The sequence below is a fragment of the Otolemur garnettii genome, unplaced genomic scaffold (genome assembly GCF_000181295.1).
Source record: "Otolemur garnettii isolate 467f Iridium unplaced genomic scaffold, OtoGar3 scaffold00021, whole genome shotgun sequence".
Lineage (NCBI taxonomy): Eukaryota > Metazoa > Chordata > Mammalia > Primates > Galagidae > Otolemur > Otolemur garnettii.
This window is the reverse complement of record NW_003852416.1, coordinates 10708818-10726337: the sequence shown is the minus strand read 5'-3', so window position 1 is coordinate 10726337 and position 17520 is coordinate 10708818. Positions and strand designations below refer to the sequence as shown.

Sequence of the window (17520 nt, the reverse complement as noted above, 5' to 3'; positions counted from 1 at the left end):
AAATTCAAGATACCAATTAGTATGGGCAGTGATGCGGTGGGGGCAGGGTGGGGAGCAGGTAGCCAACAGATGTTTAGGGTGCCAAAATGTCTTCTATCTCAAGTTTGGTGCTGGGTTTACTTTCTGAATATCTTAAATGTTAGATTATAAAGTAGAAAGTTTTAAACACCAATAGGAGATGGTTACTTAACATTTCATTATGTTGGTATAATTTACTCCAAATCTTATACCCCCATTATTGGATATTTGTAATCTTCAACTTCAGATCCTCAGATAATGCTGTGTTAAACATCTTTGGGTATCAAGTTTCGTCTGTATTTTAGCTGCTCATTTGCTTAGGTTAGAGTTATAAAATTGAATTATTGGGTCAAGGAATATGACTCTAATGACTGCATTTTGTCAGACTACCTCTTAAGGAAGCTGTATGGGTTTAGACTGTCATCAATGTTGTATCTACTCCCCGGTGTATCTCTAACACTAATTACTGCTTTTTTCTAAAAAGCATTTGCTATTTTGCTGGGCAAATACTTGTTTCTAATGGGTTTAGTTTGTGTTTCTAATTACCAGGGAGATTGAACATTCTGCCATATAATTTTTCTATTGCAATTTTCCTTTCTTTTAAATGTATATATGGGACCCGTGGGGGAGGGCCTTAGTTATGTGGGAGCCAAAAGACAGTCCCCCCACCTAGTTGAAAACCAGCTGTGCATCTAGACCTCTGTCTTCCTGCAGTGCCGCCAAGCTCCTGGACAAGAACCCCTTCTCGGTTGGTAACCCGAACCCTCTCCTTCCTTCGCCTGCCAGTCTCCAGCTGGCTCAACTGCAAGCCCAGCTCACCCTCCACCGGCTGAAGTTGGCACAGACAGCTGTCACCAACAATACTGCGGCCGCCACGGTCCTGAATCAAGTCCTCTCCAAAGTGGCCATGTCCCAGCCTCTCTTCAACCAGCTGAGGCATCCGTCTGTGATCAGCTCCCCCCATGGACACACTGGGGTACCACAACATGCTACGACCATACCCAGTACCCGGTTTCCCTCCAATGCAATTGGCTTTTCACCCCCCAGCCAGACACGAGGCCCAGGACCCTCCATGGGCCTTCCTAGCCAGCCTCCCAATGCCATGGTGATGCATCCTTTCAGCGGGGTGATGCCTCAGGCCCCAGGCCAGCCAGCTGTCATCTTGGGCATTGGCAAGACGGGACCCGCCCCAGCCCCAGCAGGATTCTATGAGTATGGCAAAGCCAACTCCAGGCAGACGTATGACTCTGACCTGGACGGTCAGCCCAGCTTCCTGCCAGCCTCCACCTCTACTTCAGGCAATGTGTCTTTCGAAGGGCACTACAGCCATACAGGGCAAGATGGCCAAATTGCCTTTTCCAAAGACCCCTATGGACCCAACTCCCAAGGGCCACATGTGGCAGGTGGATTTCCACCTGAGCAAGCAGGAGGCCTACAAAGGGAAGTGGGGCCACTGCTACAGGACGCAGACAGCCAGTGGGAGAGCCCCCATGGGTTCTCTGGCCAAGGCAAGCCCGACCTCACAGCAGGTCCCAACCTGTGGCCTCCACCCCCCAGCCAGCCCTTTGAGCTGTACGACCCTGAGGAACCCACCTCAGACAGGACCCCTCCTTCCTTCGGGGGTCGGCTGAACAACAGCAAACCGGGTTTCGGCTGTGCCCGGCGACGGGCCAAGGAGGAGCAGGCGATGCTCTCCATGAGGCCCCTGCAGGTTCATGAGCTGAATGACCTTCACGGTGTGGCCCCCCTCCACCTGCCCCACATCTGTAGCATCTGCGACAAGAAGGTGTTCGATTTGAAGGTGAGTCATCCAAGATAGGCTGCTAGCCACAGCTAGGAACCTGGGTGGGCTTTCCCCCATAACCCAGCTTCCCCTGTTAGTGAGAGAGAAACTGTTACCTTTGGATAAGTATTCCCAGAAGCTACTGTCCCCTGAGTATATGTATATTGTACTAAGTTTGAAAGAAAAAGAAAAGGCAGAATTTTGGATCAAAGGCAAGAGAGTAATTCTCAGTTGGGACCTAGACAAATTATGACAGAGGACCTCAGCTTCCTCATCGGCAAGGTTGTGATGGAGCCTCCTGACACCTTCCCTGTGGTTACACGATGCTTTGAGCTGCTGCAAACAAAGGCTATTTATAATATAATTCCCCCTCAAACACAAAAACATATTACTGATACACTAACATACTCTGAGGTAGTAATAATTGTCATAAGCAACACATTGTAAACGCTTTTTGTGTGCCAACAGCAACTCTTATGGGGTAGATACTATTGTTCTTATTTTGCAGATGAGAAAACTGAGGCCCAAGACATGCCCAGGGCTCCCCCCAACTAGGAAGTGGCAGAGTAGAGACGCAAATGTGGGTCAGGCCCTTCCAGGGCCTGTGCCTCCCATCTCCCATCCTGTCCAAGGTCACTGTAAATGTCTGGATTGGTGAGAGACACACGGTGGCATGTCAGTCACTTCTGCTTGGGTTCCACTGTCCAAGTGCAGCCCTGAGACTCAGTAGGGACACACCCTCTCACCTCCAGTCTCAGGGGGAAATGGCTGAGAGGTGCTCGAGGATTTTGTCTCTCATAGCTTTTTAAAATCACTGAGTTCACCTGCCAGATGCTCGCATATATGGAGCATATATCTATATGCTCTGGATATAGAAAGAGGTGGGATCTCCCTGGGGGAGAGGAGGAATGGGAAGTGGGCAGGGGGTCCAACAGTTCACTGACAGGGGAAGAAGGAATCCTACTTGTGAGTCTGGGCTCCTGATCAAGAGGGGCATGGGATGGCTGGAGGAGGGGCTGATGAGCGAGGGCTTGGTGGCAGGCAGGGGCGGGAGAGGAGCCCGGGAGGGAAGGGTGGGCGAGAGGGGGATGCATCTCCAGGGTTGGTCCAACTTCTGGGCACTCCACACTCCTCACCTGGCCAGAGACTCTGTGCTCATCCTTCACCTTCCTAGGGAGTCAGTTCTACTTTGGTCATTTTCCTTTCTTTATGGCCTAGGACTGGGAGCTACATGTGAAAGGGAAGCTGCACACTCAGAAATGTCTGGTCTTCTCTGAAAAGTAAGTGCTACCCTAGAGAACAGGCTCATGTGTGCACTCAGCAGATATTCCCTGGGCACCTGCTGTGTGTCATGCTCTGCCCGAGTGCGAAGGAAACGGCAGAGAACAGAACAGGCCAAATCCCTGTCCTCAAGGAGCTTAGACTTAACGGGGGCCAGACAGATGATAAACAAAATGATCAGGTAACTCAGATAGCATTCCTGGTGGGGAGTGCTAAGCAGAAAGTGTATGTGTGCATGCACGCTGGGCGGGGGGTGATCCTTACATTTTAAATAGGATGGTTGGGAGAGGCCTCACTGAAGACACGACAGAAGGGGTGGAATGAGCCTGTGGCAGCTGGATAGCAGGTGTCCTACATCTGGTGGTCCTATATGCCCAGGGAAGATTCAGCATGACCAGAGTAGGAGAACAGGGCAGAGGAGCCAAGGAAATCCCAGGGTCCACATCTGAGTGCTTGGGCTTCCTGTGAAGACTTTCTTTTCTCCTTGGAGTGGGATTGGAGCACTGAAGGCTTCAGCGATGCAGTGATGCACACAGGCACCAGAGAAGAGTATCCTGCTTGCCGCTGTGAGCACAGACAGTGGGAGCAGGCCCACCGAGAAAGTGGCTGCTGCTTCTCTGCAGACAGAGAAGAGAGTGCCTGGCTTGGGGATGTAGAGTGGATGACTAGGATTAGGCGTTTGGAAATGTGGGCGTTCAAAAGGCCTCCCTTAGTTATTCACAATAGCTGAAACATGGAAGCAGCCCAAATGTCCATCCACAGACGAATAGATAAACAAAATGAGGTATATCCATTACTCAGCGTAAAAAGGAAGGAAATTCTGAAACATGCTACAACGTGGATGAGCCTGGAAGACATTATGCTAAGTGGAACAAGCCAGTCACACAAGGACAAATACTGTGCGATCCCACCTATATGAACTACCTAGAGCAGGCAGAGTCAAAGAGGTGGAAAGTAGAATAGAGGTTACCAGAGGCTGAAGGAGGGGGAAGGGGAGTAAGTTGTTGTTGTTGTTGTTGTTTGAGACAGAGCCTTGCTCTGTTGCCCAGGCTAGAGTGCTATGGTGTCAGCTTAATTCACAGCAACCTCAAACTCTTGGGTTCAAACAATCCTCCTGCCTCAGCCTCCAGTAGCTGGGACAACAGGTGCTTACCACAATGCCCAGCTAATTTTTTTATTTTTAGTGAAATAGAAAAGGACTTGCTCTTGCTCAGGCTAATCCCCAAATCCTGAGCTCAAGGGACCCTCTGGCCTTGGCCTGGCAGGGGGCTAGGATCACAGGCTTGAGCCACTGCACCTGGCCAGGGAGTTAATTTTTAATGGGTACAGAGTTTCAGTTTTGCAAGATGGAAAGAATTCTAGAGATGGATGCACAACGATGTGAATATGCTTAACACCACTGAACTGTACACTTAAAAATGGTGAAGATGGTTAATTTTAAAGTCATAATTTTTAAATTTTCTCACAATTGAAAATAATTTTTAAAAGCCCTTCTTTTTCTACCTTATTTTTTGTTGTGGTAAAATTCACATAGGACTCACAATTTTGACCATTTTGAGTACAATACAGTGGCATTTTGCACGTTCACAAGATTGTGCAAATGTTACCACCATCTAGTTCTGATTGTAATTGCCCCAAAGGGATACTTCATGCCCCTTAAGCAGTCACTCCCCGTTCCCCTCTTCCCCCTGCCTCTAGTAACCACCAGTCTGCTTTTCATCTCTGTGGATTTGCTTCTTCTGGACATTTCTGTAAACAGAATCATATAATAGGTGGCCTTTGATGACTGGCTTTTTTTTTTCTTAGCGTAAGTAAAAAAGACACATCCATGTTGTAACATGTATAACCTTTTTATGGCTGAATAATGTTCCACTGTATGTATGTACCACATTTTGTTTATCCATTCATTTTTTTTTTTTTTAATTTCAGATTCATATGAGGTCACAAAGGATTAGGTTACATTGTCTGCTTTTCTAAGCTAAAGATCAAGTTGTGGTTGAGCCCTTCATGCAGGGGGTGTGCTGTTTACCCTTACACTGTGCACATTAAGTGACAGTTTACCAACCCCCTTCCCTTCTCCCCTTTCTCCTTTCCCTCCCCCATCCCCACTTGAATACACTTGTGTTTCTCTTTCGTGAGGGCATGTAGCTGTTTATGTATTGGTATCATATTAGTCTCGAGCACATTGGATACTTGCTTTCCCATTCTTCTGATGCTTTACTAAGAAGAGAGTGCTTCAGCTCCATCCAGGTAAATACAACAAATGTAAAGTCTCCATCTTTTTATGGCTGAATAGTATTCCATGGACTATCGATCCATTCATGGGCTGACGGGCACTTGGGTTGATTCCATATCTTGGCGATTGTGAATTGGGCTGCAGTAAACATTCTAGTGCAAATGTCCTTATGGCAAAATTATTTTTTTCCTTCTGGATAGATACCTAGTAATGGGATTGTGGGATCAAATGGAAGTTCTACCTTTAGTTCTTTGAGGATTCTCCATACACCTTTCCACAGAGGTTGTATTCGTTTGCAATCCCACCAGCAGTTATCCATTCTGTTTTTGATGGACATTTGGATTATTTCCTAGGAGGGAACCTTCTGGGTCATATGGCAGTTCTTTGTTTAACTTACTGAGGAGTTGCTCTCCCTTTTCTCCCCCTCTGCAGTGCTGGCGTGCGGTGTATACTTGGTTCAGCAGAGGGAACGCTGTGTGCCTCTCCCAGTAGCACAGCCCTGTATAACCCTGCTGGGAGTGAAGGTGAGCCTCCGGGTCAGAGCTTAAAGCTGAAATCAGTATCCTGCATTCTGATATGTCCTTCTTATATATGTGCACAGCAAACGGATCCCAGGACACTCAAATAGGGCCTGAGATCTGGGCCCGTCGGTATTTCCTGAGATATTTTAGATGTAAAGCTTTGCTCATTACCAACGTGTCTGGAGGTATAATCATGCCAATCACTAATGCATATGATAACAGGAAATTTTCAGTTTTCTCTTCCCCCTATGTCCTCGTCACGACTCTTAAAAGTATAGTCAATAACTGGGAATTCAACTGGCCTGTGTAATTTGTCCTTTAGATTATGCCTCAAATCTTGGAACGCCTTTTGCAGCCATTCCGGCAAGGTCATTCGCTCAGTCAAATCCTGCATTTCCTTTGCCTTCCGCGGGGACAAATGTGAGTACAGAAGCATTTTATCCATTGTCATTATCGTCTTCAAAGCCTTTGTATCAACTGCCATGTCTGGGCCTAGAGGGGATACAGATGTGTTCAAAAAAATGTCTGTAGACCGGTGTTTTTTATCCTTTTGTTATCTCACAGTACCCTTCAACCTCTAGTTAAACTTCCGTGACATACTTATGTCATGCTGATCAAAAAAAAAAAAAAAGAGTAAAAGAAAGAATGTACTTACTGTGCTTTGAACTTCTTTCCAAAACAATTTAATTAATGAGCTTTAAAAATTTTCCCAGGACACCAAACATCCTCATTTCCATGGCACACCAGTTGAAAATCATTGCCCTAGACAGAGATGGAGAGCTGGTGAATTCAGTCTAGCTATTATTGCAACACACAGATAAAAAAGCTAATATAAATTCTTAAGATTGAAGGCATTCATAAACTTTCTAGAATTCAGCATTGGTTTAGGGAAAAAAAAGTTAGCATTTTTGTGTTTTTTTTTTTTTAAAGATTTTTTCATGTTATGTTGAAGTGGACTATTTCCTAAGGGAATATAATTTTGAAACTTGAACCAGAAAGTATATTTGAAAGTAAGGACTATCTACCATAGCATTTGTTGGTCCCTTGGGAAAATGATTGGTGCTGTATAATATTTTTGTTTGTTTTTAGTTTTATTCTCTCTCTACAATATGCATGTTAGTCCCCTAGAACTGCCAGCAGGGCTGTCCAACCTGCAGCCCGTGGGCCGCATGCAGATTATTTCAGGGCTGCTTTGCTTATCTGTGGTGTTGGACATCGTGAAAAGGGTGCTTGGACCTTTTCTTTTGGTCATCAGCTGTTGGTAGCATTTCTGCATTTGATGTGTGGCCCAGGACAACTCTTATTCTTCCAATGTGCAGCAGAAAATTAAAAAGGTTGGATACCCTGTTAGCTAAAGCTTCTTCTCCCCTTTTCCACTGATCGTGACAGCTCCTTTCCTCTCTTTGGTTTCTATTGTTTTCCCGCTGCCTGGAGTTCTCCCTGTCCCTATGCCACCTCTCTTCTCCCTGAGTATGAGGGGAGGAGGAAAGGGAGGGGGAGACAAAGTGCCAGCAAAGCAAAATGCATTGGCTGCCCCTGCCCCAGAGCACTTGCTCGTGTGCCTTTGCCTGGGCCTGAATTTTTCCAATTCGATTGGTAAAGTGAGCAGCTGTAGCCTCTCTCTCCTGCCACGAGCCAGCACAAGCTCAGGGCAGGCCTCCACGTGTGGGGATGTAAACCTTGGACAAGCAAGCCGTGAAGTGCAGTGTTTAGGTCCTAGGGGCTGAGTGGAGGGGCAAGGAGGTTCATGACAAGATGTGGCAGATTGGGGTCAGTGGCTAGTTTGGGTGAGCCCTGTCCTCTGTCTTTGAGGTCCGACTCCTCAGGACATGACCCTACATCCTGAGGGGGTGTGCTGGAGACACCCCCACATCAGGGCCTGTCTCTACACACTTTGGGCCACGGAGCCACCTCTGTGCCTGCAGCCCTGCCCTGAGGCCTCACCCCTGGCTCTGGACTGGGGGGGGCCAGTGGGCCAGGGCCAGACCCTGTGCATTGACTCTGCCCTAGGGTCTGGGCATGGGGAGAGCTGGGAGGATTCATAAAGGGTTTGGGTGGCAGGAGGACAGACACAGCAGAGCAACTCTGGTCTGTTCTATGCCTCGCCCTCACCTTCCGGCGCTGCCCAGTGAACCAGAGACCTTTTCTGTGGACTTAGAGTTGAGAGATCTAAGTCAAGTCCTAGCTCTGGAGCCACCAGCTGTATCCCCTCAGGCCAGTCACTTCTACGAGGCTCTGTTTCCTTACCTGGGGACAAGAACACACGAATAATGACTTTGGAAGGTAAATGACTCGGTTTTCACCTGGCTTGTGGGACATATTAATTTGATTATTCCTCTAATCTTGAGCTGCCCTTGAGTACAGTCTTCTACTTCAGTGGCCAGCACCAGAGGGCAGAGACCTTGGGACAGCCCATAGAGTTGTCCTGCCCTTGTGAGAACTGAAGGGTATGTGACAACGAGCTGTGAACTGCTGAGGAGGAGGGGAGTAACCATGGTTGCACCGTAACCCACTTTAGCAGTGAAGAGCAGTGTGGGAAGTGCATCCTGTGTAAGGCTGGCTCTGCTGGCCGAGTGAATTCAACTGAGTCCTCGTATCAGTTTCTCTTGCTTGAATCTGTCTAGTAATACCTGGGTCATATCTGCTCCCTCTTAGAGATGTTTCATAGCTCCTATGAAAACAATTGTAAATTACATACGTGCCAGGCAAGCGCCCGTAGTCTGCTAATTCATGTTGATATTCTTGATAACTCATATTTATACCCAGAAATTCTTGAATACAACTGCCTCCAAATGCTTGGAGGTGGGGAGTTTATCTGGCTGGAGCCTGAGAAGCAACAGGGAAACATTTTGCTTTCTTCACTGGGAGCTGGCAGGAGGCGGAGCCTCGGATGTTATAGCATAATAACAGCAGCCAACATTTATGTAGTGCTTGCTGTGTTCTGAACATTTCAGTATTGTATCAACTCATTTTATCCTCCAGACAAACTCATGAGGTGGACACTATTATCATCCAAACTGCAGCCTAGAGACTAAGAGATTCAGTTTGTATCAGGTCATACAGTGGTAGATGGAAGCGTGGGATTTGAGCCCAGGCAGCCTGGCTCTGGAAGCCTCACTGGTGATCACCAAGTTGATGCTGGTCCTCTCTGAGGATCTCAGGGGTCTCTTCTTTGCTGTGATTTTTGTCCCTCTTACACCCCCTACTCCTACCCAAGAAGTTGAGGCTGCCTTGAAGGTGGGAGGGACTGCTCTGGTCTTGGCCAACCATAGAGCAAGATGACAAGGTCAAATTCTTTTGTGCCCTGATGGCATCTCCCCAGATGAACTCTGATATTTCTCTAAACAGAATCTCTAAACATTTTCCATGGACCCCCTGGAAGGGGAAAGGCATTGTCTGACTGTTCTTATCACTGTAAGTGCTGTGAAGTTTTGCTGGTCACATGAGTCTTCCCAAGGACGTCTGGGGAACAAGGACAAAGCCTACTCCAGCCAGTCCCTGCATTACCTTTTGCCAGATTCTGGTCCCTGCGTTTCCATTTCTGGTAAATGAAACTGAAGGCAAGTGTATCTTTCTTTAGGAAAACTTGAAATGCAAAAATATAGGCATTTGAAGACAAGTTGAGAAATGAAGACCTGATTAAGCCACTGTTGAAAAATTCTTTGCAAGGCTCCTTTGTGCACGTCACAGGAGAGTCCCTCAGAGAGATCATTACTTCTTTTTCTACCTACAAATACTGACCTCCAAAGATAAAGGGACACATCGAGGGGTGATTGTTCTGTTGCCAAAAGGATACTTTGCCAAACTCCAGTTGGTGCCCAGCGAGTTTCTTTTGTGTACAAGTATACACTTCTATTTTTTTTTTTCTGCTTACAAAACTTATGCTTGTTGTGAAATTTCAAGCAGAAGAGAAAAAATGAGGAGAACGAAATTCCCCATTACCCCACCCTTCCGGCCCCCAGAGAGATTCCAAGAGTGACTTGCTACGGTTTCCTCTACAAGTGGGTTCTAGTCCTATGCCAACACTTTCTCTGTCTAACTCCATTTACATGAATCTTTTCAGAAACACCCAGGACTCTGCCACTGTAAGATCATTAATGTTTGTGGAGCAAAGAGTAGTTGCTGCTTCTAAAGCTCCCCATTTGGGGTTCGAGGCTCCAGTGAGGTGTGACTGTACCACTTCACTCTAGCACGGGTAGCAGAAAGAGATCTTGTCTCCAAAAAACAACAGCAAGGCCCGGTACAGTGGCTCACGCCTATAATCCTGGCATTTTGGGAGGCTGAGATGGGTGGACCATTGGAAGCCAGAAGTTTGAGGCCAGCCTGGGCAATATAGCAAGACCCTGTCTCCATAAGAAGTTTTTAATAAAATTACCGGGGTACATTGGCACACACATAGCTATTGTAGTCCTAGCTATTTTGGAGGCAGAGGCAGGAAGAGGCTTGAGCCCCAGAGTTGGAGGTTGCAGTGAGCTGAGATCACCTTGCTGTCATTGAGCCTGGGAGACAGAATTAGATAGTGTCTCTAAAAACATAAAATAAAAATAAAGCTCCCTGTTTTTAAGCAAGAAACCAGAGTGACACAGGGATCTGGGAATGAGCCTTCAGAACATACCTGAACTGCCACAAAAATCTAAAACAACCACACAAACCAGCTGCTACCACCATCAAGCCCTCTGGCAACAGCCTTGGCTGCGTTTAAATTTGTCTCAACTCTGCTAGAATCTGTGTCTTTCATTGTCGTGTTTATTTTTGACAGCATCAGGACACTGAACTGACAGTTGTGTGCCATGTTTGCCTGTGGTAGAGTGATTTGTGTCTGTCCCAGCCCCTCCCATCTTGCCCCAGGGTCCCCAGGGATGGGTGTTCACTTTCACTTAAGCCTCTGCCATCTGACTGAGCCCAGGCTTTCTCCTTAGTGGCTGGATTCATCATAAACAGAGTAATCAGGTTTCTGGAAGGGGCCTTGGGGCCTCTCAGGCTGTAAATAGTTTTCTTGTCCCTGCCCGAGATGCACTTTGCCTGTGAGTGTCCCCATAAAACTGCCTTGCAGTTTTCACAGCCACCTCAGAGTTTATTTAGTGCTAGTGCCACAGATGGGCCTCCCTGGCCTGCACGATACACATTGTTGTTACGGTTTCTTTCTCACTAAGACCCTGCATGTTGGTGAATTTGTATAAATAAGAAAACTGAAGCTCAGGGAAACGTAAATGTGTGTGAGAGGTCAGAGTTTTAAGTCATAGGTTGCCCCCAGATGGCAACCGGTTGTTTCTAGGACATCTGTCTGTCTGCCCTGGCCTTCTGAGACCATGAAGAGCAGAGTGACCTCTTTGAGCATGAGGAGTAGTAATTGATGTGACATCTGCTATGCCCCTCCCCCACCATGCCAGCTCTGTCATTGCTCCTGTCCCTTCGGCAGGGGGTCACCTTGTGCTTTCTCAGAGCAAAGAGGGACAGATAAGAGACTGGGGTGGGTTTTGCTTCCTGGGGGGTTTTCTTTTCTTTTCTACAAATCTTCATTATTTTTTCTTGTTGCAAAAGCAGTGCAAACATTGTGTTAAAACATTCTAACAGGATAGAAACATGAAAAGCTACAAATCTGACTTTGCAGGGAAAACTGAGGTTAAACGATTATACTATCACTACATAGTTCTCTAGCTAGTATAGGTGGGCGTGTTTCATTAGTGAAAGTACTTTTTGCAAAAATAAGATTGTGCCATTAAAAAAAAGGAAAAAAGATAAGATTGTGTATATAAATGTTATGCATTTTGTTTTTTTCACCTGACATAAGCTCTCGATACATATTTTAATTGATTCCTAGACATCTTTCCACATCAGAATATAAAGTCATATCTTACTTTGTAACATCATGTATTATATTTACCTTAATTGATTATAGAGTTATAGATTTTTCTCAGTGAGATCTGAGTTTTAATTGTCAATCTGCCCCTGTTTAATTGACCACAGATTAAGTTCCTTGACATCTCCTAGGATTCTCTGTCCTCATAGATAGGGTTAAGAGTAGACTGGATGACCCTAAGGCTTTAATATTCCGTGACAATAAAGTTTACAGAGATGGTGAAGTTGTTCAGCAGGTGAACTACCCAAGTTTCATAGGCAATGTTGGCACCAATAAAATAAATTTATTCTAAGTCAAAGATAATATACTCTATAAAATATTTGCAAGTATCAATAAAGGCATCTTTGCCTACTGTCCAATTTAAGCCAAGATGTGTAGCTGTGAACTCCACACCTTCTGCTATCTGCATGATATGATCAAAGTTAACATCATGAGGAATAAACACCTGTCCTGGGTCCTTCCTTAGGTGTATTTAGCATAAAATCAGCTGAGGACTGTAGACCCTATACCAGATAAAATTAGGTCATATCTAAGAGAGGCTGGAACACAGATATGGTTTATCGAAGATCCAGTCTACACTTTGTAGCTCTAGGAAGTGCTTTGGGAGATTCCCTAACCCCACGGGCCTATTGCCCCAAGCTAAATTTTTATTACAACTCTGAGTTATTTGAACTTGGGCTTCTTCTTTGAACTCACCTGCAAAGCCTGTTCCTATGTGCACCAAAGGGCATCAGAAAGTCTCAGAATAATCTTCATACACAAGTCTGTTTGTTCCTTTTACATTTCTATCCATCTATAAAAGATTTGCGGGCGAGTTAAGTGGTCTGGTATCCAATCCTATGAACCATTAGAAGCAGCATCTGGTTTTAAATGAATGGCCCTTGCATGTGAACATGTACCGTACCTGTGCAAGCTCCTGATCCCACATGGGGGCAATCAAGGTCAGAGCTGGTCTGCAAGCAGGCCAAAGCCTCCCTCCCAGGCTGAGAAATTATGCTTGCCCCTTTAGGTTGGTAACTAGGGCTTTGGTTGCAACCCCAGCACCTAAGCTCTCTTAGAGATTTGACCTTGGGCTGGAAAATTTCAAGTGCATCTGTCACTGGTGTCCTTCCTGGGAGCAAAGCAATGAGGGGCCGTCAACACCTCAGTCTGTTCTTCTGCCCAGGGCACATCTTGTAAAATTTATTTTTGGTATCTTTTAGTATATTTCCAACTTGCAGAAAGAGCTCCCATAAATTTTTGCCTGGATTCACTACTCCTTTACATTTCCCCCCACTTACTTTTCTCTGTCTCTCTCTCATCTATCTATATATCTGTCTGTCTAGTTAGCTATGCATTTTTCTCTAAATCATCATCGTAGAGTATGTTGGAGACATTGTACCTTTTCATCTCTAGTGCAGCATAAATTTTCTAAGAACGTGGACTTTCTCTGACATAATCACAGCAATATTTTTTCCCCAATCCAGAATTATTATAGCACATCTTTTAACTGGTAAAGCAGTGTCTTGCCCCCTTTTTTATCTCATGGCACATTTGAACCTATAGTTAAACTTCCATGGCACACTTAAATTATGTTGATTAAAAAAATTGAAAAAAGAATATACTTACTGTACTTTGAACTTCTTTTGAAAATAATTTAATTAATGATCTTTAAAAACTGGGGGAGGGAGCACACCTAAGATCCTCTCACAGCACACCAGTATACTATGGCACACCAGTTAAAAATTCCCATGTTAGAGGAAAGGAGATAAGCACTTACTTATAGGAGCCCTCTGGGTGCCAGGCATCAGTACCCAGGCATTTCAGATACATTGTGGCATTTCATCTTCTCAGTAGCCTGGTAGAATGAACTTTTATTCTCCCTTTTTTACAGATAAACAAACTGGGGCTTGGAGTAACTCAGTAAGTCAGTCACTGGGGGAGCAGAGACGCAGACTCTAGCTCATTCTCTTACTGCCCTGATCCCAGTGTCTGTTAAACCATAAAGCACACACTTGATATGGGTCTGCTCTCAGACAGGCGCCAGGCCCCTGTGTCTTTAGTTCATCTGTGTATCACCACAGTACTAGGCACCCTGGCGGTAGAATTAGTCATAAATAAGGTGTGTGGTGCTAGGAGCTCATCTTCAGTAAAGACAAGACTCCCACCAGCACGGAGAAGCATATCTGAACAGGAAACATGCTTGTGAATGGATGCACAGTTAAACAGATGATCGCACAGAGAGGGAGGACAAACATTGCATTCATTGGGTCAGGGAGTGGAAAAAACGTGGGTTTCCTGTTTACGCTGAGAACATGTAGGGAAAGTTGTCATTATCCTGGATCTTGGGGTTTAGTTTGGCAAGGCTTCTGGGAGCAGAGGAATTTTAAAATTTAGAACCATATAAGCTTAGATATTTTACATCTGGAAAGGATTATGGGCATATAGGTCACCTCCCTCATTCTAGACATTGGAAAACTAAGGCCCAGAAAGGGAAACTAGTTTCTCCCTGTTTTCTACTTAATCAGTGGATGAGCTGGCACTTGATCCAACTCAAGTCTTCTGTCTTCCAGGCTGATGTTCTTTCCACTAGGAATTTCTAAGCATTTTGTACCCAAATCCTCTTTCCTCCTCCTACCCCAAGCAACCACTGTCCTACATTCCATGTTTGGAAAGATTTTATCTGCCAAAGTGCTTGTATGAATGAGTAATTAACTAGTGACCCATTTTCATCAATGAAAGACACAGATACACCAATTAGACTTTCAGATCAACCTAAGATCTAATCAGTGTTAAAAGAAAAATTTCAGACAAGTTTAATTTAACAGAGTTGCTTAAGCAAAGAATGATTTGTAAATCTGGCCGCCGTCAGAACCAGAAGAAGTTCAGAGAGCTCTACTCCACAACGTAGGCAGCATTTAAGGATAGAAAATGGAAGTGAGGTATAGGAACAGCTTGCCTGGTTCACCTTGGTGGGTTTGCCTTACAGAACAGGGTCTGATGTGTTAGCTGCCTGTGAGTGCTTGAAGCTTGGCTGCTGTGATTGGCTGAGACTCGGCTGTTTGTTACAAAAGTACACCTCTGAATTGGGCTTTCAGTTAGTTATGTTCCAAGTTAGGTTGCAGTTCATTATATAAGGACTCTACCCACTAGACATCCTCACACCAAATTTAGTTTAATTTAACACCAGGTTACTATATTAATAAAGAAGCTCAAAAATACGGTCTCAACTTGAGTTTTTAAATGTCCAAAAGGACATTTAGCTCCCTCCTCCCTGTGAAATTGTTACCTTCCAAGACCCCTTAAAGGCTTATTAGAGAACCCAGGTTGGGAATTACTGTCCAGCATCATGCTACTTGGGGTTGTTGATGTCCCTGGTATACAAACGTCACTCTAGATGTAGCACCCAGGGACCTAACTTCCATCCTTCTCTCCCTCACCATTCAGAGCTCCCATAATGCTCACAATAGTCATGTTTATATAAACTGTTTCAAGAATAAAATAGAATGATAATACCTTTTATTCTATACCTTTTATCAATCAGATACGGTCTTGAACGTAAATTGAGTTTAACAACAACAAAAAGATATTTTAGATAAATGGCCGAAAGAACTTGACCAAACTATCAAATAAAATACTGGCAAAAGAATGTAACACATAGAAATTAATTTCTCTTCCTAACTAGATAGGATTTACCGCATACCCTGAACCCAGACTTATCCCAAAGATTTTCATTTCATGGCTTACTTAGAAAATGATCAACTGAAGTTAAAGTGGTAAAATTGAAGAACCTGCTCATGGTTCCTAGAGGCACTTGGCCTTCAATCTGAAGGATCAGTATCTTGGTGCTGCTATAACCTTTGCAGTTCACTAGTTGGAAAGCTCCAAATTAAAATGAACTGGAAGAATACTAAAAATCTCAGGATGATCTCAATACTGACAACAAGGGCATCAATGCAATCCAACTTCTATTTCTGATAAAAATCTTAGGGAAGAAAGCGTTCAAAAAATGTATCTTTAAAATGTTGAGTGAAACCCTTAATTGAGACCCATTCATTTGAGTGCCTTTGGTGATGACATCCACAGCATGAATATGTCTGTTCTCTAGTTGCTGCAAGGGTGTCTCTGCCTCGGGAGGCATAGTCCACTGCCCAGCAGCAATAGTTGCTGTGCTACACTCCGATAAAAGCCTCTTGAGTCGTCCTTGTGGTCTGAGGGAGACAATGAGAGGGGCGCCATTCTCGTTCTCGGTCACTATAAGCAACTGGACAGTCCAGGAGTGTGATCAGTCCAGACCTGTCTGTGTGTTGGCTCTGCCATCCAAGCACACATTAGCCCAGACCAACCACAGCAGAGTCACATGGGACACAAACGTGCCCCTCTAAGAGGGGACCCACAGAGCGCCCAGCCTCGGCCCTCCTTGTGATAAACTCAGAGAATCAGCCGCTTTGCCCTGCTTGAAAGCTCAGTGGTGTGAGTTCATCTTTATGTGAACCACTCGCCCTAACAAGAGGCAAAAATACTACCTCTCCACAGCCCTCCTCTCATCACTGCAGAAGGGCTCAGTCCTTGCAGGCCGGGCTCAGACTCAAAAGTCTCCCAGCTTATGGAGAGTTCATTTGCACTTTAGAGAGAGGAAGGGAGCGGCCTGAGCCACACACTGCCGCCCTGCTCCCCTCTGGGAATGTGGCTAAACCTCTGAACATCACAGAGGGGGTGGTCTCAAAGGGGCACTTGGGTTTCTACAATTCAGGCCGGAACCATAAATGGAAACTCTTATTGGCTTAAATTGTTTACAGGCCAGATGAGGCAATGAGGGCTTTTCATGGTAGAATTACCCAAAGTATTAGCTCTTATGGAAGGAGACCTCAGAGTTTCCCCCTGTATTATTACCTTAGCACAGATGGACCCCCATTAAATGTAATTAGATGGAGAAGTTCACTTTGTCATAGAAAATGGTGATTATGCAAATGTAGGCCAGGCTATTAGAATGTGTTTCAGGTTTGGAAAATTGTATCCTTCTCCTCCCCATTGGATTGGCCTACAGTTAGAAATTCTTGAGCCTCCGGGGAGTCCAGGTTGATGAAAGTTTGCACAAACCAGACATACTTCCTCCCTCCCGGAGCTTTGATTCCAAATTGCATTCCTTAGAGGTGTCTTTGGGACTGCCTGGTGGGGGTGGCGCCAGGGTGTTGGATCAGAATAGCTCCTCTTTTATTTGTTGAATATACTGGGCTGCGGAGCAAGCTTTATTTGTAGAAAGGATTGCAAGCTAAAAAAATTTTGAAAATCACTACCCTAAACCACAGGTTATTCCTGTGAATGACGGTGCTTATGTTTTAGATTCCCCCAAACTGTTCTTTTTTCCTGATTGAATTTTTTAAAAATTGTAAGTCAGGCAATAGGAGGTATATATGGAAAAGATTCAGCGCATCTCATATTCCCTTCCCATTCTGCTCCTCTGGAGATAACCAGCATTGCTCATCCCCTTTCTTGTCTGTGCTGATATCCTTTAAGCATTTTTTATTGCAAAAAATTTTCAAAAATAAAGAACAGTTGAAAGTTAAAAACAGGTTGCCAAGTAAGTAGTACTCTTGTATCCCTATCACCAACTTCCAAGAATTACCAAAATTTTTACATGTGCTTAATCTATCTTTTCTTTTAGTATATGTTTTTGCTTTTTTTTTTTTTAATCCAAAAATAGCCTCATAGTATGCATACTACTTACTTGGCAACCTGTTTTAACTTAATCTGTCTTAAAAACTATTCCATATCAGCACAGTTACCTCCTCTTGCCATGGCTACATAGTTTTCCATTGTATACTTGAACCATCACTTACTC

The 17520-nt window shown here is 44.8% G+C and overlaps 1 protein-coding gene across 1 annotated transcript in view; it reads left to right on the top strand.

Annotated features, from left to right (window-relative positions):
• Positions 1–1650: 1650 nt before the first annotated feature.
• The window catches only part of RBM20 (RNA binding motif protein 20), a 56406-nt gene continuing 40536 nt past the window's right edge, over positions 1651–17520 (top strand). The window contains exons 1-4 of the mRNA XM_023511677.1: positions 1651–1819; positions 3020–3081; positions 5751–5842; positions 6162–6259. Of these exons, the coding sequence (XP_023367445.1) occupies positions 1706–1819; positions 3020–3081; positions 5751–5842; positions 6162–6259 (366 nt within the window). The 5' untranslated portion in view covers positions 1651–1705. The remainder of the gene's footprint in view (positions 1820–3019; positions 3082–5750; positions 5843–6161; positions 6260–17520) is intronic.